This window comes from Phyllobates terribilis, unplaced genomic scaffold, assembly GCF_046119375.1.
Source record: "Phyllobates terribilis strain yellow unplaced genomic scaffold, ASM4611937v1 Scaffold_1__5_contigs__length_1240528914, whole genome shotgun sequence".
Lineage (NCBI taxonomy): Eukaryota > Metazoa > Chordata > Amphibia > Anura > Dendrobatidae > Phyllobates > Phyllobates terribilis.
In genome coordinates this window covers 176,167,886-176,195,022 of record NW_027362761.1, presented here as the reverse complement: position 1 = coordinate 176,195,022, position 27,137 = coordinate 176,167,886, and the positions used below count along the sequence as shown (strand labels likewise).

Sequence of the window (27,137 nt, the reverse complement as noted above, 5' to 3'; positions counted from 1 at the left end):
GGGAAGAAGGGGAGGAAAAAACGAAAATGAAAAATGGCCATGACAAGAAGGGGTTAAAAAAAAAAAAATTACATGATTTTGCAATACTTCGTGCCAAGAGAAGTCTGGGTGTAATCACTCAATGTTGTAATGTGATTCACAGCCTCTCCAGGGTTTTGCTAGCATGTCCTGATTCTGTACCAGATTTGTTTTGAGTCTTTAACCAAATTGAAGAAACGTGGGGGGACATATCTGCATAAAGTATTACTGGAGACACTTCTGGAGGAGTGCTAATTTGCAATATTTTGTTCCATGGAGAATTGCATGTAAGACTCGATACAGCGGTGGGATACCCCCCACCTCCACGCTATCCCAGCTTTCCATATGCAATACAAAACCCGTCCTGCAAAGCTGCTTAAGGCTGTGTGCCCACAATGAGTGTTTGGTGAGCTTCCCATGTTGCAGATTTTCTGCGGCATTTCTGCACCTATTAGTAAATTAGATTGCTTTTAATTTTTTAAATTGTGTTTTTGAGTGCCTGCGCAATTTTTTCCCTGTAGATTTTCCGCATCTAATGCAGTTCTGTGGGGAAAATCCAAGCATAAAACTCAAGTATTCACAAGAGAAATTTTCATGTTGCAGATTGTAAACACGCACCGCAGGTCAGTTTAACGCTGCTTAGAAATAAAGCACAGTGGGCATGAAATTTCTAAATATCCCATCCACTTTGCTAGAACAGCAAGACGCTGCGTTTTTTGCACAGCCAAAATGTGCAGCATCAAAAACTCACCAAAAAAAAGACATTTTCGCCAGCTTATAAATCAGATTTCTGATGAAAATGTTTTATGTATGTAAACACTTAATTGTGACTTTTGGATATTACCCCAGAAAAGTCCAGTAAAATAAATATGAAACAAAGTATTTTTATTTGAAATAAATCATATTACACATATTCAGAACTTCGTAAACGAGAAGTTTTTTTTTATTTTATTTACCAAGTAGTTAATTTTCAACTTCAACAAGAACAAACAAAACAGATACTCTTTACTAGAAACATATTATAGACCGATATTCTAATAAACATAGGATATATGGGACCCTAAAAAATTACCTCTACCAATACCTTGTGCTGGCTCATTTTGGAAATTGCACACTGCCATTCTTCTGTAGATGCCATGAGGAATAATACATGCTTGTTAGGACACACTTGTCATAAGACTGGGTCAAATACTGCAGCATGGCAGCAGGACATTTTAAGAATCGGCCAAGTGATAACGGAAACTGCTGGGGATAAAGGAGCAACAGAAATCAGGAGTGACCCTCTACTTACTTTAAAAGGTACAACTCAATTATTAAAAGGGTTATCCAGCTACTAAAGTACAAAGAACAAAAGTGAAAATAATGAAATAGTTACCTTACTGATCCTCTGGCACTCCCATTCAAACTTGACCTGGACAGGCGTAATTACTGCAGCCAATCCCTGGTTAGCCACATGTGTGTAAACCAATCAAGAAGTACAGTTCCTGCCTATGTACTACCTATTCAATTCGGACATGTAACCACTGCAGCCAATCACTAGGTGAGGCATCAGCCACCACTTCAGCGGTCACATGTCCAATGAATACATAAGTGGCAGGAGACCCAAGAAGGGTTAGAATGAGAGTGCCAGGGATTATTTTCCAGCATTCTTTGATATATTTATTTTTTTCAGTGGCTAGACAACATAGATTAAGGTGACTGAGTGGCTGCAGCGACTCTTCGGCGTCTTCTATGAAAAGCTTTCAGATTCCATTTCATAGGCTCTAGCATGTGAGGACCATTATAGACGAACAAGATGGTCATTTTGTCAGCATATGTTAAGTTCTGGAGCAGCTGGAAATAAAAAAAAAAAAAAGTGAATATGGATTATACTACTTTAGTAATATTTCCTTTAAAATCTATGAACATAGGTAATAAAAGAAAAGTGAACTTCTATTGTATCAGTATTTATTAAAAGTGGTGTGAAATTTGGACAATTCCCTTTTGTTGCAAAGCTTCTTAGGCCCTGTTCACATGCAGTTTCTATAGACCATCAGAGGTTCACTTGAACACTCTTCATGTCATTACAGTCTATGCCCCCCCAGCAGTGGGTTTGTTTGAATCCTATTTTTTAAGACGTACATGCCCCCATAGAAATCTCTCTGGTAAAGCCCACTTTGACTTAAAGGTGTGGTCCGAAACTAACCGATTTAATTCTAAACGTCAATCTATTCAATGTAATAATCTAATCACTTTTCACTTTAATTAAACAGTCCCTATTGTTCCTTCTCTACTCTAACTGCTTTTTTTAAAACACCTAATTTCAGTTTCATTAAAATTTATTTGAGAATCACCAGTGCATGCTGGGATACTCAAATGAGGGGGTAGAGGCTGCACTGTCGGTGGGCATTGTAAGGGATGAACCCGGTGAGCAGGAAAAACAGACCAGCCCTGCCCCCAAAACAGACTTCACTTTTGGGGGTAGGGCTGGTGTCTGTTCTCCCTGCTTGATGGGTTCTCTCCTTTCAATGCACAGTGTCAGTGTACTGCCTCATCGACTCTGATGAGAAGTGAAGAGCTGTCAAGAGAGCACACTGTCAGTGTGCATTGTAAGGAGTGAACCCGGCGAGCAGGAAAAGTAGAGACCAGTCCTGCCCCCAAAACAAACATAATTTTCAGGGACAGAGCTGGTCTCTGCTCACCTTGTTCTCTCCTTACAATGCACACTAAGAGTGAGCTCTCTTGACAGCTCCTCACGTCTCATCAGAGCTGGCGAGGTAGTGCACGGTCACTGTGCATTGAAAAGGAATATCCCACATTGACAAGGTAGCTCGTACTGAGCATACATCAGAATTAACAACCAACATATGCTTAGTAGAGCAGGGACTAGCCCAGCCCCTGAAACGGACGGATGCTTCGTTTCAGGGTGGGGAAATAGGCTGTGGCAGTGACTACAGCTTTGGCCCCCTAATGGCATCTCATTTGAGTATGTCAGCATACACTAAGGATTCTCAAATGAAATGTTATCAAACTAAGTAGGTAATAAAAAAAAAAAGTCAGTTAGATTAGAGCGGGAACAATAAGAACTTTAAATTAAACTATATTAGAAAAGTGATTTAATTAATACATTAAATAGATAGAAATTTAGGATTAAAACGATGTCTGTTTCGGACCATCCCATTGAATTATTTTTCACTTAGTTATTTTTTTATTGCAAATATCTCTGCAATGGAGAGACAAAATAATAATAATAATAAAGAAACAAAGAAAAAAAAACCCATGTTTTATTCTCTGCAGCGCCTATAGCATTGTGTATCCAGTTTAACATTAAAAATTTGGTGGAAGGTCCTCTTTAAGAACACTCAGATTTAAATTAGAAATACAGACAGTGCATCTTAACATTTTAAGTTGCCATTTATGTTTTATGAAATGTATTCTTAAGTAAGGGTGCTTTCTTTTCATGTAGCTTCATTTTTGTCAAGTTAGTTTTTAATATTTATACTTCTGCGCAAATATAAAAAGATTTGTGCAAAGTTATAGGAAAAGAGCATTGGTTGATAACCATAATCTATTATGATTTATTGACAACTTGGGGACCACATATCCAATTTAGATTTTTTGAGCAGTCCAGTTAATGTTTCAAGTGCCATTTTTGTAATAGCAGCTGAACTTTAAGTGTTTCACCACTAGGTGGCAATGTTGAGCCCTGTAAAGGCTGTAGTACTATATTACAGCAACCAAAGGGAAGACCCAGCCAGACAGCACTGCTGCCCTAACACTATAGATCCCACAGTCAATAGCAACTTGGCATTGGGAAGTTTTACAGAGTAAAGGGGTTTCCGTTGTCACTGCCGATAGGTTGCCATAGTAGAGGCCTCCACACCTGCAAAGGCTACATGCCAAAGGCCGAATATAATATCAGTTTTAGGCCGGGGTCACACTAGTGTATCACATCTGATGGGAGAGCATTGAATGCGATATGCTAATGACACTCGGCTCCTGCTCTGCTGCGAGTGCGAGTTGAGTGTCAGTGCGCTGTGCTCCGATTCTCTTGCATGAGAGAATCGTAACACAGGTGTGGAGGCATAGGCGGATTATAATAAGGTCAATCTGGGCTACCGCCCGGGGCCTGAGACTCGGGGGGGTCCCATGGCCAGATTACCCTCATTATGTGTGTGGCGCACATATCCCAGCAGGCAGAGGCAGGGGGGACCCCAGACCGCTCCCCCAGCAGGTGGGTGGGTGGGTGTGTGGGGGCAGCACACCTTCTAAACTACCCGGGGCCCTTGCTACTGTGTGGAGGAGACAGAGAAAGTAATTTCTCCATCTCCTCTGTTGCCGGCGTATATTGCACTGCACTCGGGTGATATCCGAGTGCAGTGCGATGTTTCACACGTATCCACAGGCTTATATGGGTGCATGCAATCCGATTCAGGGATGCAATCACAGCATGCTGCAATTGTCTTCTCATGCTAAATCGGCATGAGAAAATAATTGCATATTATCGGATTGCACTCGTCCGATTGCATCGCAAGTGGGAACGAGCCCTTACATGGACAGATAATAGTGCTTTGAATACGGAGTCTACAAAACAATAAGCCTATAAATAGCTGCATCGCTGGAATAAGTAATGTATGGATTTTAGAATGTAGAGACATATATATATATATATATATATATTTTTTTTTTTACAAGGAAATGTGTTATTTTTGTGCAAAAGTAGTAAATCTTTAATAAAAAAAAAAAAAGCTACACATATTAGGTATCACCTAAGGAGTTTGTCAGTACAGTATGACTTCTCAAACCAACTGCAGGAGCTCAGTGCAGTCTTGTCATGGCTAAATATTTAAGGGCACCCACCCAAGTAATTGGTTTCCATTTACAGTGGGGTAAATAAATATTTGATACAGTGTTGACTTTGCAAGTTTTCCCACCTACAAAGAATTGAGAGGTCTGTAATTTTTATTGCAGGTACACTTCAAGGCTGCGTGCCCACGATGCGTTTTTCACGCATCAAAAACGCTTGGTAATAAGCACCCCACAGTCCCCAAAGGCATTCCGCAATGTCAATGCACATGCTGCGGATTTTTCCGCAGCGTTTCTGCAGCGCTCATAAATCCGCAGCATGTTCATTAATTTTGCGGAAGCGCAGCGGAACTGCCGCCATTGACTTGCATTGAGACGCATAGAATCCGTGTCTGTACATTTGTACACGCGGATAATATGCGTCTCTATGTGCGGATGGTACCCAGTTCTGGAGGAGAGGAGACTCTCATCCAGACCTGGGTACCATTGTATCTGTAAAAAAAAGAATAAAATAACAAATAAAGTGTATATTCACCTTCCGACGGCTTCTCTCTACTTGCCGGCAGCGCAGAAGGACCTTCGGTGAAGTCACAGTCATGTGACCGCAGGCCCTTCAGCGCTGTGTCTCGCGATATGCCGGCAGCCGGGAACCAGACAGGAAGGAGCGCTGCAGCACACGCCGGGGCATCGGGGGTGAGTATAGCTTTACTTTAACATTGTTTAACGGTCACACTATATAAATCCATTCTGTTTGCATGGATTTATATAGTGTGACCTAGTTGTCAAGCACTTTCCAAGTGATGCTATCGCCTGGAAAGCGCTTGTCAATCTGCATGCGGAAATGCATGTGAATCTGTATGTGAATCCGCATGTATTCCGCAGGAAAACCGCATGCACAATCTGCATGCGTTTTTTCTGCCAGGGAGATGCAGAAATGCTGCAGAAATTTTCTGCTTCATTTCTGCATCGTGGGCACATAGCCCAACTGTGAGAGGCAGAATCTTAAAAAAAAAAAAATTCAGAAAATCAAATTGTATGATTTTTACATAATTAATTTGCATTTTATTGCATGAAATAAGTATTTGATACAATAGAAAAACAGAACTTACTATTTGGTACAGAAACCTTTCTTTGCAATTACAAAGGTCAGACATTTCCTGTAGTTCTTGACCAGGTTTGTACACACTGCAGCAGGGGTTTTGGCCCACTCCTCCATACACATCTTCTCCAGATCTTTCAGGTTTCAGGGTTTTCGCTGAACAACATTGAGTTTCAGCTCCCTCCAAAGATTTTCTATTGGGTTCAGGTCTGAAGACTGGCTAGGCCACTCCAGGACCTTGAAATGCTTCTTACGGAGCCACTCCTTAGTTGCCCTGGCTGTGTGTTTCGGGTCATTGTCATGCTGGAAGACCCAGCCACGACCCATCTTCAATGCTCTTAACTGAGGGAAGGAGGTTGTTGGCCAAAATCTAGGGATACATGACCCCATCCACCCTCCCTTCAATAAGGTGCAGTCGTCCTGTCCCCTTTGCAGAAAAGCACCCCCAGAGTATGAGGTTTCCACAACCATGCTTCACGGTTGGCACGGTGTTCTTGGAGTTGTACTCATCCTTCTTCCTCCAAACACAGCGAGTGTTCTATTTTGGTCTCATCTGACCACAATACCTTCTCCCATGCCTCCTCTGGATCATCGGCGAACTTCAAACGGGCCAGGACATGTGCTGGCGTGAGCAGGTGGACCTTGCATGCCCTGCAGGATTTTAATCCATCACTGCGTACTGTGTTAATAACGGTAATGTTTGAGACTGTGGTTCCAGCTCTCTTCAGGTCATTGACCAGAGCCTCCCGTGCAGTTCTGGGCTGATTCCTGAACTTTCTCAGAATCATACTTACCCCACGAGGCGAAATCCTGCATGAAGTCCCAGACCGAGGAAGATTGACAGTCATCTTGTATTTTTTCCATTTTCTAATAATTGTGCCAAAAGTTGCCTTCTCACCAAGCTGCTTGCTTATTGTCCTGTAGCCCATCCCAGACTGGTGCAGGTCTACAATTCTGTCCCTGGTGTCCTTAGACAGACCTTTGGTTCTGGCCATGGTGGAGAGGTTGGAGTGTGATTGATTGTGTGGACAGGTGTCTTTTATACAGGTAACGAGTTTAAACAGGTGCAATTAATACAGGTAATGAGGGCAGAGTAGGAGGGCTTCTTAAAGAAAAACTAACATGTTTGTGAGAGCCAGAACTCTTGTTGGTTGGTAGGTGATCAAATACTTATTTCATGCAATAAAATGCAATTTAATTATTTAAAAATCATACAATGTGATTTTCTGGATTTTATTTTTAGATTCTGTCTCGCACAGTTGAAGAGTACCTACGATAAAAATTACAGACCTCTCCACTCTTTGTAGGTGGAAAAACTTGCAAAATCGGCAGTGTATCAAATACTTATTTTCCCCACTGTATCTCCACCCTTCTCTGGCTCTATGAAGCCAGAGCGGTCAATCAAAGAGGAGAAGAAGAGGGGGGGGGGGTGGAAATAGATAGAAAACAAGTAGGTGGGTAGGTGCACTGACAGTCTCCATTTAAAGCACAGAATGACTCTTCAAACTAAGTCTATGCTCGGTGCTTTTTGGCGGGGCCAATCATTGAAATATACCTTCCCACCTGCTCGTTTTCCCTCAATATTCCACCTCCCCTCTTCTTTGATTGACAGCTCTGGCTTTATAGAGGGAAGGTGTATATAAAGGAATATGCTATGAAGCACCAAGCACCTGTACTTAGTTTGAACAGTCATTCTCTGTTGAGAGACTCCCTTTAAATCGTACTGTCCCGGAAGAATAAAAGTAACACTTTATGCTGCTAGGTAAAAAGTTGTAAACTTAAAAAGCAAAAACAAATGTCAGAATCACAATTATTTTTCTACTCATCCCCAATAAAAGTTAAGCAATAAGTTATATTTACTCCAAAAGGAGTCACTTTATATGGTATTAACTCTGGAATGCTTCAACATATCCGAGTGATTCTGAGATTTTTTTTAACGTGACAAATTATACTTTAGGTTAGCGGTAAATGTAGGTTGGTATTTATAAAACTATCAGACATTTGAATGTTTATACCTTTAATCCAGATTGTTATACCACACAAAATAGTTAATAACTAACATTTTCCATATGTTTTCCTTACATCAGCACCATTTATAAAATGTCATTTTATTTTGTTAGGATGTTAGAAAGATTAAACATTTTTATATATATATTTTTTTTTAGGAACGTCTTCAGTTTTCAAGTGAGTTTAAAGGAACTTACCGTATTTTTCAGACCATAAGACGCACTTTTTTTCCCCCACATTTGGGAGGAAAATAGGGGTTGTGTCTCATGGTCCGAATACAGGCTTATCAGAGAATTGCGGTGGTGGTGGAGCGGGATCGCAAGGAAGCAGGGTCCATTTGTCCGGAAGCCGGCGGCTGCAGAAACTGGGCGATGCTGTGGGCCCAATATCGGTGGTCAGGCAGAGCTTTCCCGGCGGCCGCATGCACAGACTGGGATCTCGACCCAGCCGAGATCTCAACTGCGCATGCGCCGCCTCCGGCGGCCATCTTTCTGAAGCCATAGGCCTCAAGGAAATGGCCGCCGAGATACCATACAGCGCATGCGCCGGCTCAGGTGGCCATTTTTCTGTAGACCATGGCTTTTGGAAGATGGCCGTCGGAAAACCAGTGCACTGTGCTCTGCTTCACTGCAGACACCGGGCCCACAGCATCTCACCACTCCTGCTGCCGGGTTCCTGAGGGAGGGACCCTGCTTCCTGCTATGCCGCTCCACCACCACCGCAACCCCCTGCTGGGGCACCGCCTTCTCCCACCCAGGGCCCTCTACCGGCTTCCTCAGGGACCCTGCCTACTGTGACCCCCGCTCCACTGCCCCCCAAGTAAGAGACCTATTTGGACTAAAAGACGGATCCCCCATCTTACAAAAAAATATTTTTTCTTATTTTCCATCCCAAAATTTGGGGTGCGTCTTATAGTCCGAAAAATATGATATATATGGGATAACCCCGAAAAGTGATACCATTTTAAAAACCGCACCCCTCAACATATTCAAAGCTACTCTCAGGTAGCTTATTATCCCTTCAGGTGCTTTTCAGGAATAAATGTAAAGTGAAATGACATAATTGAAAAGTTTTATTTTTACCACTAAAATGTTGCTAACATCTGAACAGGCCACTATAGCCGGCGGACCCTAGAGCTATTACTTGGTCCTGGATTGCCACAGCAACCATCAGAACCACACAATAACAATCTCCATGTGCCAATGAGGCTTTAGAGGAAGCCCCAATGCTCTTTTAGCCATCTAAAATATATATATATTGGTGGGCACTAAGAAGTTAAGAAGAAGAACTGGTTTTCTAAATGAGATGGCACAATAGAAAAAAATTCTGCCCAATAGGCTTAGTAATGAAGGTGTAAAGTCAAAAGTACTAGATGGCTTAACTTTTAAGATTGTTTTTTCTTCATTAGTGTAATATAATCTAGAGCACACGTGACATGAATACCCCTAAAGTCATATAGTCAGCTTGTTCAATCAGACCATCTAGAGGTGTAGGAGTGGACAACAGGACAGTGCGGCAGTGGCATCCTTCTGTCCGATTGCTGCTGAGGGCATTCTAGGACATTCTGTTTGGAGGAGCACTGCCAGTAGACTGGGCTCTCATACTGCGCTGGACAATCGTTCAGTTCAGGTGAGGCCAAAACTGCTGTCAGCACCCACTCTTTAGTTTCCCGTCTTTCTGCAGATGATGGGCAATGCGCTCCTGATTGATAATTTAGATGGTGGCATCATCAGCTTATTGGCTCGTAGTCTGCACTCACCAATGCTAGCAGAAAGGGCAATTTTGCGTCTGTAGCATCAGAGAAGTGTAAGGGCACTGAAGCTGGCAGATCCAACCATCCAATCAGCTTTAGAGCAGCGCTTACAAGCTCTGTAGCAAAAGCTGGTAAGAGCTGTACTCCTTGACTAGGAAACCTACCACCACTGATAGACTGCAGAGGTGGCTGGTAACCTTGGCAATGAGTAGTAAACAAAATTAAAAATCCCTCAGTTGTCGAGAACAGAGAATTTTTATAAGAAAGAAATAGCAAAGTTCCTATTTGCAATTTTATCCACTTAACATGATGAGACAAGCCCTCTAAGTATCCATATTTAACGTGCAGGTCTAAAATACAGTACACTTTAAATATATTTAATGCAGCCTGTTTTTTTAAGATGATGAGGAACAAAAAAAGAAAAGAACATTTGTTATAAAAATTACCTTTGGTGTAATAAAAAAATACTGAGAAGTGCTTTCTTTGCATGCTGTCTTCACTACCATATCAAATACCCTCCTTTCATTCACAGGATCCATGCCCTTAAAAGCAATATTAAACAGAATATCAGTAAAGTGCACAGGGTAAAATGACGGAAATCTTTTGGAAAATGTCTTATTCTATTACCTGATTGATTTCATCCACCACTCGGAAGGGGCACCTGTTGAGTTCTTGAAGAGCCATTAAATAGAGCATGGTGGAAACGCTCCGCTCGCCTCCACTTTGATGATGTGGGGTCAGCTCGTGAAGTTGTGTGCTGCTTCGAAACTTCACACGGATTCTTATACCATACTTGTCATAGTCTTCCTGCAAAGTAAAGATAATGGTGATATCGGATTAGCTATACAATATTTTTACTGAATGCGGACCCTCACCTTTTACATTTTTGTGCAAAGCACAGAAAAAGAAAATACAATGATCTTTGCTCAACAATCTTACTGCTGTATATTCAAAATCAAACAAACAAAATCCCAAACCCTAATGTCCGTTTTCCCCAGCAGTTACACAATGCACTATAACTATACATATCTATTCAATGACATGTTGTTAAAGCAGTTGTGAATCACAGCGCCATGTCTGAATATATAATTATAGCTCCAGGAAAGAACTGAAATGTTGTAATGTATTGTAACCGACAGCCCCGTATTATGCTCTCCATTCACAGGATGTAGACGCCTGCACTCTGCTGATGACCAGATTCACCCCTGCTTAGAAGGACGACGACTCCTAATTTTCATAACTCTTCATTAAAAGGAATCTGTCAGCTCCTCCATGCTGCCCTCTGAGAACAGCACGCAGCTTGTGATAGTGTCAGGTGCCGTGCAGAACAGTGTTATTCATGGCGTGGCTATGGCACAGTCAGCCCGCAGCTCTTCTGCACAGGGCCAACGCTGCCCTCCTGCTGCTGATTGACCGCTTTCTTTCTATGTGCAATAACACGGAGAAAGCGGTCAATCAGCAGCAGGAGGGCAGAGTTAGCCTAATGCTCATGAATAGCACAGACTTGGCTGTGACATGTTATAATCCTCATGCAAAATACATGTGCACCTCCCTTAAGGGGAATTTATCTACCTTATCTGGAATTGGAATATGACTCCAATAGTGTGACAGTGGCCTGCTTTATTGCAGTATACTGATGAAAACACTGATGCCATAACACTCCCTGTATGCTCGAAATGTAGACATTGTTTTCTAACTCTACTGCGTTTGCCAAGGCCCCATATCAATATCAACTTTACCTCGCCAGTAACTTACCTCATTTTCGGCATGTAGATCAACTTCACCGACACACTGCATGGACCTGAAGAAACTGCTGAACTCCTTATTGATTTTTTCAACCAACTGTTTCAAAGGAATAAGCCAGTGTTCTTTAACCTAGAAAAAATTTAGTCAAAGTGTTATAGAGTACAAACTTTATGAAAATATGTGGTTTTGTACCATTGCACAGTATAATTTCCTATTTTTTCCTCCATGTTAAGGTATTAAAGGGGTTTTCCAATTTTAGAAAAGTGAACCCCAAATGGTGCCAGTCATTTAAAATAACAATCAGATATTACTCCCCTTCCTGGGCCCAGCACTGTCTCTCAGCCGCTGCTCTAGTGTGAGTGTTTTGGTTGTAGCGGTGACATCAAATCAACAGCTCAAATCACCGATGCAACCACTCACTCAGCGCAGCGGCTCGTGTCATCTGCCTTGGCTGAGAAGCTGAGTGATTGGCTGCAGCAGTGATGTGAGCTGTGTCGACACAATGTCACCGCTGCAACCAAAACACAGACACTGGAGCAGCAGCTGAGAGCCAGCGATGGACCCAGGAAGGATGGGTACTATCAGATTCTGTTATTTTACAGGCAGGCAACATTTGGGTCCACTTTTCTGAAAGTAGAAAACCTCTTTAATTCTAATTTGACAACCAAATAAAACTTTACATTCAACTTCTTCAGCTTTAGCATCATAAAGTATACCTGCATATTGCTGAGCATCTGGTCCATCAAAAGTCTCCATCCCAATGTTATAGGCAGCTGGTGGAGCTAAAGTTTTGTCTTCTACATGCAAAATAAGTGTGCACCTACCTTTAAGAGAAAGTATCTACCCCATCTGTAATCGGAATATGATGCGCAGAGTGAGAGACTGGCTCTGTTAAACACATACAGTAAGTCTTTCTATTACAGGATATTGTTGGGTGGGATAGCACAGCCTTCTACCCTATTCCATACCTTTTTATTGCAGTCACAACATCACAGGTTCAATCATATTAACTGGGAAGAATTGCGCAGCATACTGTACTATTTTTTCCAGTCAAATAACAGATACCACATGCTGTGATTGATCCAGCCCTAAAGCTGCATGTACACTGAAAGATATTCGTGAACGAGTGATCTTAAAAACGTTCATTTCACAATTTTGCATTGTATACAAGCCGACAATCACCAGATAAACAAGCAAAATGCTAGTTCATTAGGTGAAATGATGTGTTGCGCAGCACAGAAAAAATCATCGCTCTTGGCAGCGCATCGTTCTGTGTAAACAGGACCCGAGCTGCTGAGAACTATGGCAGCCTATGTGCACTGAGTGATTTATTTAAGATCGCTCAGTGTGCATCACTTACTTTGGTCTTCCTGTGTAAACAGGCATTTAAACAACAGTCGACCAGTAAAGGTTTACTGATCAGCGAGTGTAGCGTAAACCTTATTGTTTTGATCTTGGTAAAAAACAGAACAACTGCATTGAATAGCATTAAAGGTTTGTCTCACGAACAAAAGTTAATTTTAATCAATAGATCTTGGAATAATAATAGGTACCATAATTGGATGTGTTAAAAAAAAAATGTTCCTGTGCTGAGATAATCTTATAAATGTGCCCCTGCTGTGTACTGTGTAATGGCTGTGTCTGACCGTACAGGAACATGGTCTGATATCACAGCTCCTGGGCAGGGGAGGAAGGAAAAGAGTATACAGACATTACAGCACGGGATCACAGCTGATTCTTTTTGTAAGGTAAAACCTTTCACTGCCTGTTTTTAAACAATGTTTTACTTCAAAGAAAGAATTAGCTGTGATCTCCTGCTGTAATATGAGTATAGTCTTTTGCTTCCCCCCCTGCCCAGGAGATGTGGTATAATCAGACCATGTTCCTGTACGGTCAGACACGGCCATTACACAGTACACAGCAGGGGCACATTTATTATCTCAGCACAAGAACATTTTATTTAAACACATCCAATTGTGCAAATTATTATTATTCCAAGATCAATTGATTAAAATTAACTTTTGTTTCTGGGAAAACCCCTTTAACCCCTTTCTGACATTTGTGGTAATAGTACGTCCTTGTGCCCTAGGCCTATTGGGCCAGGGACATACTATTACGCAGAATGCGATCGCGCCCGCTCACAAGTGGTGCAGGGCGATCGCCGCCAGGTGTCAGCTAATTGTCACAGCTGACACCCGGTACTGTGTGCCAGGAGCGGTCCCGCACCGCTCCAGACACATTAACCCCCAAAATGCTGCGATCAAAGTCGATCGCAGCATTCCGGTGGCAAGGGGAGGTAAGCGCCGATACTTACCTCCTCTCCGGTGTCCCACGCTGTCTGTGCCGGGTCCCGGTGGTTGTCATGGTGACCCAATGTCGTCATGACAACATCTGGGTCACCAGACAGCAGGAATTTAGGTAGACTGTGCTCAGTGCTCGGTCTAACTAACTTGTGTGTGCAGGGCAGCAGCCTGCATAGCATTTCTATGCTGTGCAAGCGACCTGGATGAAAAATATGAAAGTCTCATAGTGGGACAAAGTGTAAAAGTTAAACTAGTGTAAGAAAGTGAAAAAAAAAAATGAAAAAAATAATCCCCAAAAAATAAAATATATTGTACCCATGAATAAATATTATTCTGAAAAAAAAAACAAACAAGAAAACCAAAACAATAAAAGTACACATATTTGGTATCACCGTGTCCGGAACGACCTGACCTATAAAACTGTCCCACTAGTTAATCCCTTTAGTGAACATGGTAAAAAAATAAATAAATAAACAATGCTTTATCATCATACCGCCCAACAAAAAATGGAACAAAACACGATCAAAAAGACTAATGTAAATAAAAATGGTACCGCTGAAAACGTAATCTAGTCCCGCAAAAATCAAGCCGCCATACAGCTCCATCAGCCGAAAAATAAAAAAGTTATAGCTCTCAGAATAAAGCGATGCAAAATTTTTTTTTTTCTATAAAATAGCTTTTATTGTGTAAAAGCGGCGAAAAATAAAAAAACAATATAAATGTGGTACTGCTGTAAACGTACTGACCCGAAGAATAAAGCTGCCTTATCAATCTTAACACACGCAGAACGGCATAAAAAAAAACCAAGAAACAATTCCTGAATTGTTGGTTTTTGTTTATCCTGCCTTCCAAAAATCGGAATAGAAAGCGATCAAAAAATGTCACGTGCCTGAAAATGACACAAATAAAAACGTCAACTCGTCCCGCAAAAAACAAGTCGTCACATGACTCTATTTTGGCCAAAATATGTAAAAATGATAGCTTTCAAAATATGGCGATGCAAAAACTAGTCTTTGCAAAAAAAAAGGGTGCTTTAGTGTGTGACAGCTGTCAATCATAAAAACCCAATTTGAATCTGGCATCGCTGTAATCACACCGACCCGAAGAATAAATTTGTCTACTCACTTCTACCGCACGAGGAAAGGCGTAAAAAATAAACTCTAGAGTTATGGTTTGTGCTAGGGTTAGAGCATGTCACTCAAGCACGCACGATACATGTTGCATACCTGAGTACCCGATGCAAAATCAAGTAGCAAGCACTTGCGCTCAAGACGAATGACAACTTATCCAATATGATTACCTAATGTTATCAAATTCTGTGTCGTACCTTTGGGTTCAAAATGTTCACTATACCCCTTGGTAAAATCCTTGAGGGGTCTAGTTTCCAAAAAGGGGTCACTTGTGGGGGGTTTCCACTATTTAGGAGCATCAGGGGCTCTCCAAACGCGACATGGCGCCTGCTTTCAATTCCAGCCAATTTTGCGTTCAAAAAGCTCACACAGTGCTCCTTCCTTTCTGAACTCTGCTATATGCCCAAACACAGTATTTTCCCCACATATGGGGTATCGGCGTACTCAGGAGAAATTGCGCAAAAGTTTTTGTGGTCCATTTTCTCCTCTTACCGTTGTGAAAATAAAAAATTTGGAAAATCTGACAGCTTAGCCTGCCCCATGCATACCTAGTTTTCCTTACATTTCTTAAATGGTTAATGGCGAGAACATTTTAAAATACCTGTAATATGTTATGCCTAAAACTATCCAACTCAGTTTTCTTCCTGTGAAGTTCCTCTGTAATGGCTTCTATCTCTCTTGTTCGCTTGCTGTATTCCTCTACAACCTGACGATGCAAATAAAAAAAACAAACAACTTAATTCAGACAAAATCACCACAAAAAAAGACAAAAAATGAAGACCTCTAAATACATTGCTTACTCTTATTTTCTGGTTTGCCTTTAGAAACAACTGCAAGATGAAATGACACATACAAATGACAGTTGCCAGGTTGAGCACAGCATTTCTTTTGGTGCAGGGGAACAGTATGTTCTGTTCTTTCTTAAAGACTCTACTTAAAATTCTAATAGATTCAAATTCTGCCATTTCCAACATATTGTTCCTGCTGCCTAGCTTATTATTACTCAGCGTTAATACAGCGTGGGAGGGTAAGTACTATCAGAAAAAGTAGACAACATACTGAAGAACTTAAGCTTGTGAAGCAGGAGGCTCGGGACCGTTCCTCATTTAGCACAGCATCTATTTCCTCTAAGGTATCCGGAAGGGCCTGGAAAGCCTAAAAGCAATAAAAGGAAACATACTTTAAGATGAGCAGAAAATCATCACTACATTGGCAAGCATAAAAGATAATATCACAAGTACAGAGAACAACGTGACACTATGTTCCACACAAACTGAAGAAATAAGTACATTCAAACACATGCCGCCAGCTTCTATTGAGAGAAAATACAACGCTCTCTGAAGGCGTACGGTAAATGAATGCAGTGGACATTAAAATTCACAGCTGTGGAACAAGCACGGCTCCTGCACGATTAATCTTTCTCATTTAGGACTATTTCTATTTAAATAGCAATGGAAGTACGTAACGCAAGGCGTTGTTTGGTTGCATGTCCTGCGCACATATTGACATGGTAAAATATTAACATCTCCCGCTGTGGCTTCGTGTTTCAGAATGGCAGACATGTGCATTACAAATATCTAGGAAGTTTTCTTTCTGTTTAGTTGAAGTGAAGTGTGTTTTAGAAAGAAAAGGAAGTCTTTGAATAACATCCATATTTTAAAGAACTTTCCAAAGTGGATTTCCATACAAATTGTTAAACACCAACAGACAATAAGAAGGTTATAGTTACCAGGAGGAATTCTTTTTACATACGGTTTATCAATGAACAGAACATAATACATTTAAAAGAACGGTACAAACATTGTCTAGGGCAGGGCTGTCAAGCTCAAACACGCAGAGGGCCAAAATGAAAAGCTTGGACAAAGTCGAGGGCCAACCAGTATACAGTATAATGGGCCCCCCATAGTCCTCCATACAGTATAATGGGCCCCCCATAGTCCTCCATACAGTATAATGGGCCCCCCATAGTCCTCCATACAGTATAATGGGCCCCCCATAGTCCTCCATACAGTATAATGGGCCCCCCATAGTCCTCCATACAGTATAATGGGCCCCCCATAGTCCTCCATACAGTATAATGGGCCCCCCATAGTCTTCCATACAGAATAATGGGCCCCCCATAGTCTTCCATACAGAATAATGGGCCCCCCATAGTCTTCCATACAGAATAATGGGCCCCCCATAGTCTTCCATACAGAATAATGGGCCCCCCATAGTCTTCCATACAGAATAATAGGCCCCCCATACAGAATAATAGGCCCGCCATACAGAATAATGCCCCCCCCCCATAGTCCTCCATACAGAATAATGGGCCCACATAGTCCTATATATAAAATAATGGACGCCACATAGGGGGCGGTTCTGGTGTCGTGGGCCAAATATAACCACCCTGGGGGCCACATTTGTCCCACGGGCCGGAGTTTGCCGCGTAGGGTCTAGGGGTAGAAAGAGGTCATCACCAATACTCTCTAATGTTACAAAGGCAAGGGGTGCAGAACAGAGTTTAGGAACATCTTTAATGAACATATTAAAAGGGGCTGTCCAGGTAAAAAGAAATGCTCCCCAGGAGCTTGGATCTTTAAGAAAACAAAACAAAAAAAACAAACAGATAATTGATACTCACCTACCAGCATAACTAAATCAGGTACACTCATTCGCTCCAATTTCATGAATCCAGTGCAGATTGCTCCGGTAGTCTTCAGCAGGACAGGAAGCAATGAAGTCCCATTTTTCGGTCTCCTTACCGCTGAAGTCTTAACAGTCAGCGGACCCAAGAATGGAACGTCATTGCTTACTGCCCCAATGCAGACCACCGGAGCGGCTTGTGCTGAACCCATGGGGTTGTAGCAAAAGAGTATCTGATTTTATTATTTTGCAACAATCCATTGTGCTGAGGCCGGACAACTCCAACAGCTGTATGAGGACCTCAGACAATTCTAACCCATCTGTAGCTAATTTGACAAGGGGGTTCCATTACTTTCATTGAATTATCTCAATGAACCCTGAAATGTGCAGTAGGTTTGAATTCCTAATGGGATAGTAAAAAGTTTCACAAGTGACAGGCTTGCTGTCGGTGAGTTTTTCTCCTCTAAACTCTTGTTTATTGCACACAGTATATTGAAAATAATGCAACAAGTTCAGGAGGAAGGTAGGAGATGTGCTCTGGAGCAACTCTACAGGAATTGGACAGCTTTGTAATGAACAGAAAAATCGGTCACGCTATTTCATAAAGAGCACATAAAGCAATATAATCTCCATAGACAAAGCCATTCTGATGAGATCAGGTACTCTCAAGGTGGCACTATTATATCACGACATTGAATTCCTACCCTCGATCTGTACCATCAATCTTGAGTGATATAAATATAAAATGTCCAGAACTAACAGATCAACTGCAAAACAAAATCAGGGCTGTGGAGTCGGTAAGCCAAACCTCTGACTCAGACTGCTTAATTTCCCTGACTCAGACTCCACAGCACTCCTCACTACTGAGCATGTACATAAAGTGCAGCACAGATTCATCTCACTGCCTCACTACTGAGCATGTACATAAAGTGCAGCACAGTCATCTCACTGCCTCACTACTGAGCATGTACATAAAGTGCAGCACAGATTCATCTCACTGCCTCACTACTGAGCATGTACATAAAGTGCAGCACAGTCATCTCACTGCCTCACTACTGAGCGTGTACATAAAGTGCAGCACAGTCATCTCACTGCCTCACTACTGAGCGTGTACATAAAGTGCAGCAGATTCATCTCACTGCTGAGCATGTACATAAAGTGCAGCACAGATTCATCTCACTGCCTCACTACTGAGCATGTACATAAAGTGCAGCACAGATTCATCTCACTGCCTCACTACTGAGCATGTACATAAAGTGCAGCAGATTCATCTCACTGCCTCACTACTGAGCGTGTACATAAAGTGCAGCACAGATTCATCTCACTGTCTCACTACTGAGCGTGTACATAAAGTGCAGCACAGATTCATCTCACTGCCTCACTGCTGAGCATGTACATAAAGTGCAGCACAGATTCATCTCACTGTCTCACTACTGAGCATGTACATAAAGTGCAGCACAGATTCATCTCACTGCCTCACTACTGAGCATGTACATAAAGTGCAGCACAGATTCATCTCACTGCCTCACTACTGAGCATGTACATAAAGTGCAGCACAGATTCATCTCACTGCCTCACTACTGAGCGTGTACATAAAGTGCAGCACAGATTCATCTCACTGCCTCACTACTGAGCATGTACATAAAGTGCAGCACAGATTCATCTCACTGCCTCACTACTGAGCGTGCACATAAAGTGCAGCACAGATTCATCTCACTACTGAGCATGTACATAAAGTGCAGCACAGATTCATCTCACTGCCTCACTACTGAGCGTGTACATAAAGTGCAGCACAGATTCATCTCACTGCCTCACTACTGAGCGTGTACATAAAGTGCAGCACAGATTCATCTCAACTAACAGCCCAGATCCTTAGATCAGGAACAGAACAGACATTTATATGACATTTCATAACTTTCCCAAATTCTTATGAAAACATTTACAGCACATCCTGCATTGTACTACTGTACCCAATTTATTATATATTTTAGGAATCGGTCCATTTTATACAGACTCCACAGCTCTGACAAAAACACTAACAATAATTATCAAAATTTCCTACAGTAGTTCTTCCAGCTCTCTACATTTCTCCTGGTAACTTCATTTGTAGGAATTTAAAAAATCCTGATAATGTGCTACGCCTATTGAATAAAAAAAGGGTCCCTTAAAGTGTTATCGGGGTTTCAAGAACTATTTATAGGATTGACCATTAATATTAGAACAATGGGAGTCTAAAAACCAGCTTTTCCCAGTGATGAGCAAATTGCAGGCCACTGTGGCCTAACATACATAGTGTACAGAGCCGGGACAGCACAGCTGGGTACACATTGTAGTGGCCTTCTTGTGTATTGCTGCTCAGCTCCCCTTCACTTCAACAGGATCATTGCACAGTGTATCCAGCTATGCTGTTCTGGCTCTGTACACTGTTTGTTAGGCCACAGCGGGAATCCCAACTATCTAATATTGATTAGCTACAATAGGTCATCAATATACAAGTCTTGGACAAGCCCTTTGAAAACCTTACAGACTTGTAGCAACATATAATTCCATGTCTTAGGGCTCTTTCAGTCGTCAGTGTCTCCGGTACGTGTGGTGACAGTTTCCACACGTACCGGAGACACATACACAAGCAGACTCATTCAAATGAATGGGTCTGTGTACATGTCAGCGTGTTTCCACTGAACCGTGTGTCCGTGGACAAAATACACTGACATGTCAGTTTTTTACCCACTGCACAGGCCACAAAACGTCCCACACTGATGACATCCGTGTATCAACTGCGTGACACGTACCGACGCCTAGGAATCAGCGGTACAGTTAGCGTTGTTCCCAAGTGCCCTAGTGCTGAAAGCTGCCCTCATCATTGTCCCCTGCTTGCGCTGCGACCATCACCAGAAGGGACAATGCTGAAAGTAGCAATCTGCTTCCGCTGTCTCCAACTGTAAAAATAAGAATAAAATAAAAAAATCCTTATATTCACCTGTCCTAAGTGTCCCCCGTTGTAATCCATGAGACCGCTCATGCCAAGGAACTGGGAAGGATGATTCGCTGCAGCGAGTGGGCCCCGGAGTTGCGCTCAGTGAGTGACAGGACACCGCTCGCTGGAGCGAGTTATTCTCCCCGGCTCTTCAGTGTGAGCAGTCAGATGGAATACAGCGGGGGGACACTTAGGACAGGTGAGTATAAGGATTTTTTTTATTTTACTCTTATTTTTACAGTTGGAGACAGCGGGAGCAGACTACTACTCTCAACATAGTCCCCGGCTGGTGCTGATCGCAGTGCAAGTAGGGGACAATGATGAGGGCATCTTTCAGCAACTGGTGCTTGGGAACAGTGCTAACTGTACCGCTGATTCCCAGGCGCCGGTTCATGTGATCCTGATGCAGCACATGGTTGCCACACAGGTGCACACGGACATGGATATCTCTGGTACTGTTTTTGCCAGTACTGGAAATATCAGGACGTGTGAAACCGACCTTACAGGGTACAAATAATACAACTGATGGAACATACAACTCTTTGTGTAATATTATTCGCAGAGTAATATCAACCAATTAACCATAACCAGCTAAGCAAAGCTTTTGTAGCTGCAGTTGTATACATTATTGCAGGCTTCAAATTAAAAACCTTAGTGAATATGAGCTTTTAGTATTAATAATACTTATTCTTTGTCTAGTGAAGCTTACTTTCTATGCTTCCGTTTTATATTTATACAGTATGCTTGTGTTGCTTTCAAACCTAATGTAATTCTAAGCCTAATACTTTCCTATACAGCGATATAAATTTGTACAACATTCGCCTTTCACTTATTTTGAAAATCCCAATGGTGGACTTCTGGAAAACAAGGCAAGAAAATGCGCTATATAAATATTTAAAAAGAAATAAAATATTTATCAAACAGTAAAAAAAAATAAAAAATACATGGATTACTAAAATATATACTTCACTAAGAAGGCGGAAGCAGCTTATAGTGCCTACCACACTTTCTATGTAAGTCAAGTCAAATTAGTTACATACGAACACAAGATCAGGTTCATTTCCCCACTGCCCCCCCCCCCCACAAAAAAGGTCCATTTGTAATGTGCATAAAGTACATCATAATGGTGTTAAAAGGGGTAGTACACATAACATAATTTTAGATTAAAAATATGCCCATAGGGGCCAGAGAGTAAAAACAGATTCACCTACCGGTCCCTCGCTGCTCTTGTGTATGGCTGCCCGCGTTTCCTGCTGGTCTCTTCACATTCTCTTCTAGCCACTGATCGACACAAGATTTGATGTGCAGCCCAAGCCAAAATAAACAGTTCCTTCTGGCTCAGAAGAAACATCAAGGGTACAGTGATAGTAATGGCAGGTGACATTCGCCCCAGAAGAGGAGGTGTGGAGACTAATGGTGTCACAGGCAGCAGTTCAGAAGAGCGGCAGAGGCCTAATAGGAGAATATTTGTTCTTTTTTGTTTTTTAACGCCCCATAGGTTCGTTTTTTAAATAAAAATCCACTGGAATCTAATTTATTTTGCATTGTTTTGATACTCTATTAGCATGAGTCGCACTCTTAATTTCTGCATTTCCGCCTTATGTGTGGGCGAGAAGTCAGTTTCTTTGGGTATACCTAAAAAAAAAGCCTTGATGTGAGTTTAATGGGACAACAATATGGGATTATCGTGCACTGTAGTCCCTTGGTTTTGCTAAGTGTCCCACGCTGTAACCCATCTGAAAGCACACGCCGAGGAGCAGAGGAAAATGACGCGCTCCAGCGAGCGGGCCCCTGACCAGCGCTGAGCTCACCGAGCGGTGTCCTGTCACTCAGTGAGCTCAATGGAGGACAGGGGCCTGCTTGATGGAGCGAGTCATTCTCCTCTGCTCCTTAGCGTGTGCAGTCAGATGGATTACAGTGTGGGACACGTTGGCCAGGTGAGTGTAAGGATTTTTTTTCATTTTATTCTTATTTTTACGGGTTTTGGACACAGCGGGAGCAGAATACTACTCTCAACATTGTCCCCTGCTGGTCCTGATCGCAGCGCCGGCAGGGGACAATGATGAGGGCACCACTCAGCACCCGGGAACAGCGCTAACTGTGCCACTGATTCCCAGGCGCCGGTACATGTAATACTGATGCGGCACACGGTTGCCACACGTACATGGATATCTCCTGTACTTGTTTTTCCAGTACAGGAAACATCCAGACGTGTGAAAGAGGCCTCAGGTACGAGACTGACAACGGTCAGTTCTAGACAAATGGTCTCATTAGAGTTGAGACCTCGACTCATTAAGTGACCCAACGCCAATTTCTAAAGTTTCTTCTCCGTTACATATGCCCATGTAAGATTTTCTTTTAAAACCTGTTTCCTACTAATTTTGTAAAGATAGACAAAAAGACCAGTTTTTACTGTGTGTAAAGTTCACGAACCACATGCACCATGTTGATGAATTTTGGCCCTTTATGTCCAGCTGTTTCTTCAAAGAAATCAATAATGCACATATCGGCTATACACAATCCTTCAGTCAGATATCTGGCCGTATAGGGATCCTGTCACATTGTACATGCTGTCCGATCTGTGAACAACATGGTATAGAGAAGGAGAAGCTGAGCAGAATGATTATAAGTTTGTTGGAGCATTATGATCAATAGGTTAGTATTTTATTCATTGAAAGCCTGGCCAACTCCATGACTGACAGCTATCTCTGCATGCAGTGTCATACAGGGAAGACTGTCAATCGCTGAATAGGAGCACCCACTGGACTCGTATACATACAAACACGGGGATTTCAATAAATAAAATACCAGTTATACTGTATTTTCCAGCACAAATCTGATCAGCCCCTCCTGCTTTGGTTGTCAACATGACAGATTGTGTTTAAAAAAGTATTTCTCACTCCATCCGTCCCTGACTGTCCTCTACGTATCCTGCAGTGACGACATGCTGTCCATGCACACCAGCCAATAATCAATTACAATTCTTGGCAATCACATGCTGATCATGCCACAGTCACTGCTGAGGGCAAAGATTAGCTGTCCTAAATGCATGGTCGACACGTCAACACGGTAGGACAAGTGAAAGACGGGCAGGGACCACTGGAGCAAATGAATAAGATTATTTTTATTTATTTTATCATAATCCCAGCTTTTTTATGAATCCCGTAAATGGTTGTAGACATTTTGTCAACCATTACAATAGGACGTTTCATGGCAATGGCAGGTGCAAAGCATGCAAAGAAATAGGGGAAAGGAAGCTTCAGTAGCTATAATGTTGGCAGAATGCTAATAAAAGAGGATCTCCTCACTAAAAAAAATAGTGGATGACAAGTTATAAGGCATGAGAATTGTGACAGATCCTGAACATATTAGACCAGTAAGTGCACCAAAAGCAGTTAGGAGGGGGTCCAAGACCATGTTTAATACAGGTTTTGTTCAAAAGGCCAGATACGCTGTAAAGGGGAAATATTCAGGGGTACAGCAATCGATTAATGTCGAGGCGCAATATAAAGAGTTTTATAAAGCAACCATATAGTCTTGCATAAAAATTCAACATTAGTTGGGGAGTGCATAGTAAATGTATCTGCGGCTTTATTTTGTCATATTCTGCAGCAAATTACTGTGCTGGGCAAGTGGAACAATCAGATCCACTTTACTGACTTCTTCTGCACAGAAATGACCTTTGGGGCAGAATTTTTAATTCTGTTGCATCCTAATTTCAGTTGTGGGTTTTCTCCACGGATATCAACCATTACAATTTAGCAGGGGTGAATTTGACAGTAAATCCATTTCAACGTCTACATATGCAGTAGTAAGACATGCAGATCTTGAAGGCAGAATCAGAGTGGTTTTTGTTAGGTACTTGTTTTCAGGTTACCCATTTACTGATACGGTTTTGTTTTTTTTTGGGGTTTTTTGAAAGTCCGAGATCATGCTCTCCAACCGAGGGCGCTTAAAAAAATTACTAATGGTGCCACAAAAAAGTGCATTTGGATGCTGGTCTCTTAAAACGCTCTCCAACAAGAGAAGGGTCCCCAAAACCACCCCCCGTCCCTCTGAGCCACAAGGCCACAGCGAGGGACAGGGACAAGTAGTCTCGCTCAGCCAAAGCCAAGGGAGCCTCAGTCTCGCTCCCACCCAGACGAGAGCTAGGTGCCATCAACTGTTGACTCCCCTCCCGAAAGAGGAGAGGCAGGGGTCAGGGGAACCTGACGGTCACACACCTTCCCCCCTAGGGCCCATCAGAGGGAACCCATAAGGGAACTGCATCCAACAAATCCAAGTGACGGACGCACGTGTAAAGTGAACACACAAAACAGTGAAAAAAAGAATTAACTGAAAGTTTCCACAGCATAATGCTGGTCAGACCTTCCACCAGGAATTTAAAAACTCCCCTATCCTTGCCAGAAGGCCCAGATTAAGGGTGTGTGCTTAATAAGAAAAATGAAGTGCAGTGCAAAACGTGCCAAAATTCATGGGTTTCCCACGCCCAGTGAATTAAGGCATCCCAGGGTCACCACTCCTGGGGCACTTCACACCTCTGGCTCAAATGATACTGGTGCCTGAGTTCTAAGTGATGTAAACAAATATACTATTTTACCTCTGAGATGGGTGCCTTTTGATTTAGACAGTTACAGCAGTTTTTATAAAATTCATAGGTTTCTTCCCCTTATAAATTAGAGGAGGTAATTTACATGTATAGTAATGTCTAGAGAGGCAACTGCATTGACAAACCAGAATGCTAAGGTAACCAGAGATTTATCACATAAGCCACCACTACCGGCCTTCATACATTAAACCAAATTATGCAATGCAGGAAGAGATTAGGAAAACATTTCAAATAGACAAGGTAACTTGAACCATTGCCAGGATGCTGTGATACTTACAGAAGTCTCAGCAAATGTTTTTTATTTGCAATCCCTCCTAATTTTGTATTTAATGTAGGGTAAGTAAATTAAAACACTGATTGCCGTCTTCCTCGGTTTCGAGCACAACTCCAGTCCTCTTGTAGCTCACGTGACCGCTCTTCAACTTTGTGGGCTAAAACAGCGTGTACTGTGTGGGGCAGTGCTGCTTTCCCAGTGCAAGTGTATGGGACTCAGAATGACCTCCAGTGCACAAACCTGAGCACTTTCAGGTAACATGGTCCAGAAGAGGACCAGAGTGGTGCTGGAATCTGGTGAAGTTGGCAATCGTTAAGTATCATTTCTACAACATTACATACCTAATTAGGAAAAACAAAGACTAGCAGATGATACTCTAGGCATGATAGAAATAAAGTCGCAAGGAATAAAAAGAGTCTATATGCACACAGGTACAATGGGCTGTAAAAGTATATGAATACAGATAAGTGCATACGTCTTGTATGTAAATGCCAAAGGACTAATCAGTAAACTCACCCCTGATGAAGGCATCAATGAAACGCGTGCCAGGGTGGGAGCACCGCACGGGAGCTCTTGCTGCTAACTAAGTTTGTATTGACAACCCAGGATATGCACATGCTTAATTACCATTTATAATTACTTTGGATGCGTGTTTACTACGGTGAACGTGGTATAAATACCTGTGATATGCACCCTTTTTGTTTTTGTGTGTCCTCCACTTTAGATTACCCCCTCCCCCCTCCCAGTGTATCCCCCCCCGGGGCCCCTAAGCCTTTTTGTAAATACCTTCCGTTGCAGATAATGCCTGTGGGCGGCGCTATCACTGGCCGCTCACAGGCATCACGTGACCCCCGGCTGCAGCCGGCTCGGACATCCGCTGATGTCACGACAAGTGCTGGCAGCAGCCAGGGGTCTTTTTCTTTCTGGTTCCATGGTGGCTGCTGGGTTGTGGGCGGGGTTACCCCCCCCCCGCGTCACACCCGGCATCCACTGCACTCTGCCTCTCCCCATTCATTGGGAGAGCGCGCAGTGGATGCTGGGTGTGATGCGCGGGGTAACCCCGCCCACAACCCAGCAGCCACCACGGGGACCCCAGCGCTAAGTCACGCCTCACTTGTCATGACGCCAGTAAGGGGGTCACGTGATGCCTGTGAGAGGCCACCGATAGTGCCGCCCACAGGCAGTATCTGCAATGGAAGGTATTTACAAAAAGTCTTAGGGGCCCTGGGGGAAAACATTGGGGGGGTAATATAAAGTACTGTACAACTTCTTTAAATGTATAAAAAATAAAGATTTTATCATGTATGGTCCTACTGACTTCACTATCAGTTTTCTGGTGTTTCACAAATCTATGTATGATATTCTGTTTGTATGCACCAGTCTATTCCTGGAGAGCAGCACTGAGAAGCTGAATTAGGGGTTCAAGCTTTAGAAAGGGGAACATCTACACATTTACCTAATTATGCAGATTATTACCAGTGTGGAGGTTCTGTACATCCACATATACAATATTTTATTTATTTTTAGATCACATGGATTTTCAATGCGAATTCCACACCAAAAATCAATGACAATTTACAATACATCACATCTGGATGGGTATTTCAGAAGCTTGCGCCCAATTTGCATAAAAAAAAATTACACACAAAAAGGTAAATCCGTGCTAAATCCACAGCAAAATTTGCATGCAAAGAATGGATTTTGATGTGGATTTGTGGTGTACAACATCTGCTCCATCTGGATGGAGCCAAAGGAGTAAGTGTTTTGAGACAACTTAGTCAGTGTTGGCTTCCTTTTCGCAGTCCAATAAA

At 42.4% G+C, this 27,137-nt stretch overlaps 1 protein-coding gene across 2 annotated transcripts in view; it reads right to left on the bottom strand.

Annotated features, from left to right (window-relative positions):
• Nucleotides 1-886: 886 nt before the first annotated feature.
• Nucleotides 887-27,137, bottom strand: part of SMC5 (structural maintenance of chromosomes 5) — a 140,726-nt gene continuing 114,475 nt past the window's right edge. For both annotated transcript variants that reach the window (XM_073670264.1, XM_073670274.1), the window contains 6 exons: nucleotides 15,901-15,996; nucleotides 15,443-15,547; nucleotides 11,418-11,537; nucleotides 10,290-10,469; nucleotides 10,109-10,204; nucleotides 887-1,851 (listed from right to left, as the gene is read on the bottom strand). In XM_073670264.1, coding sequence (XP_073526365.1) covers nucleotides 1,708-1,851; nucleotides 10,109-10,204; nucleotides 10,290-10,469; nucleotides 11,418-11,537; nucleotides 15,443-15,547; nucleotides 15,901-15,996 — 741 coding nt within the window. In that variant the 3' untranslated portion in view covers nucleotides 887-1,707. The remainder of the gene's footprint in view (nucleotides 1,852-10,108; nucleotides 10,205-10,289; nucleotides 10,470-11,417; nucleotides 11,538-15,442; nucleotides 15,548-15,900; nucleotides 15,997-27,137) is intronic.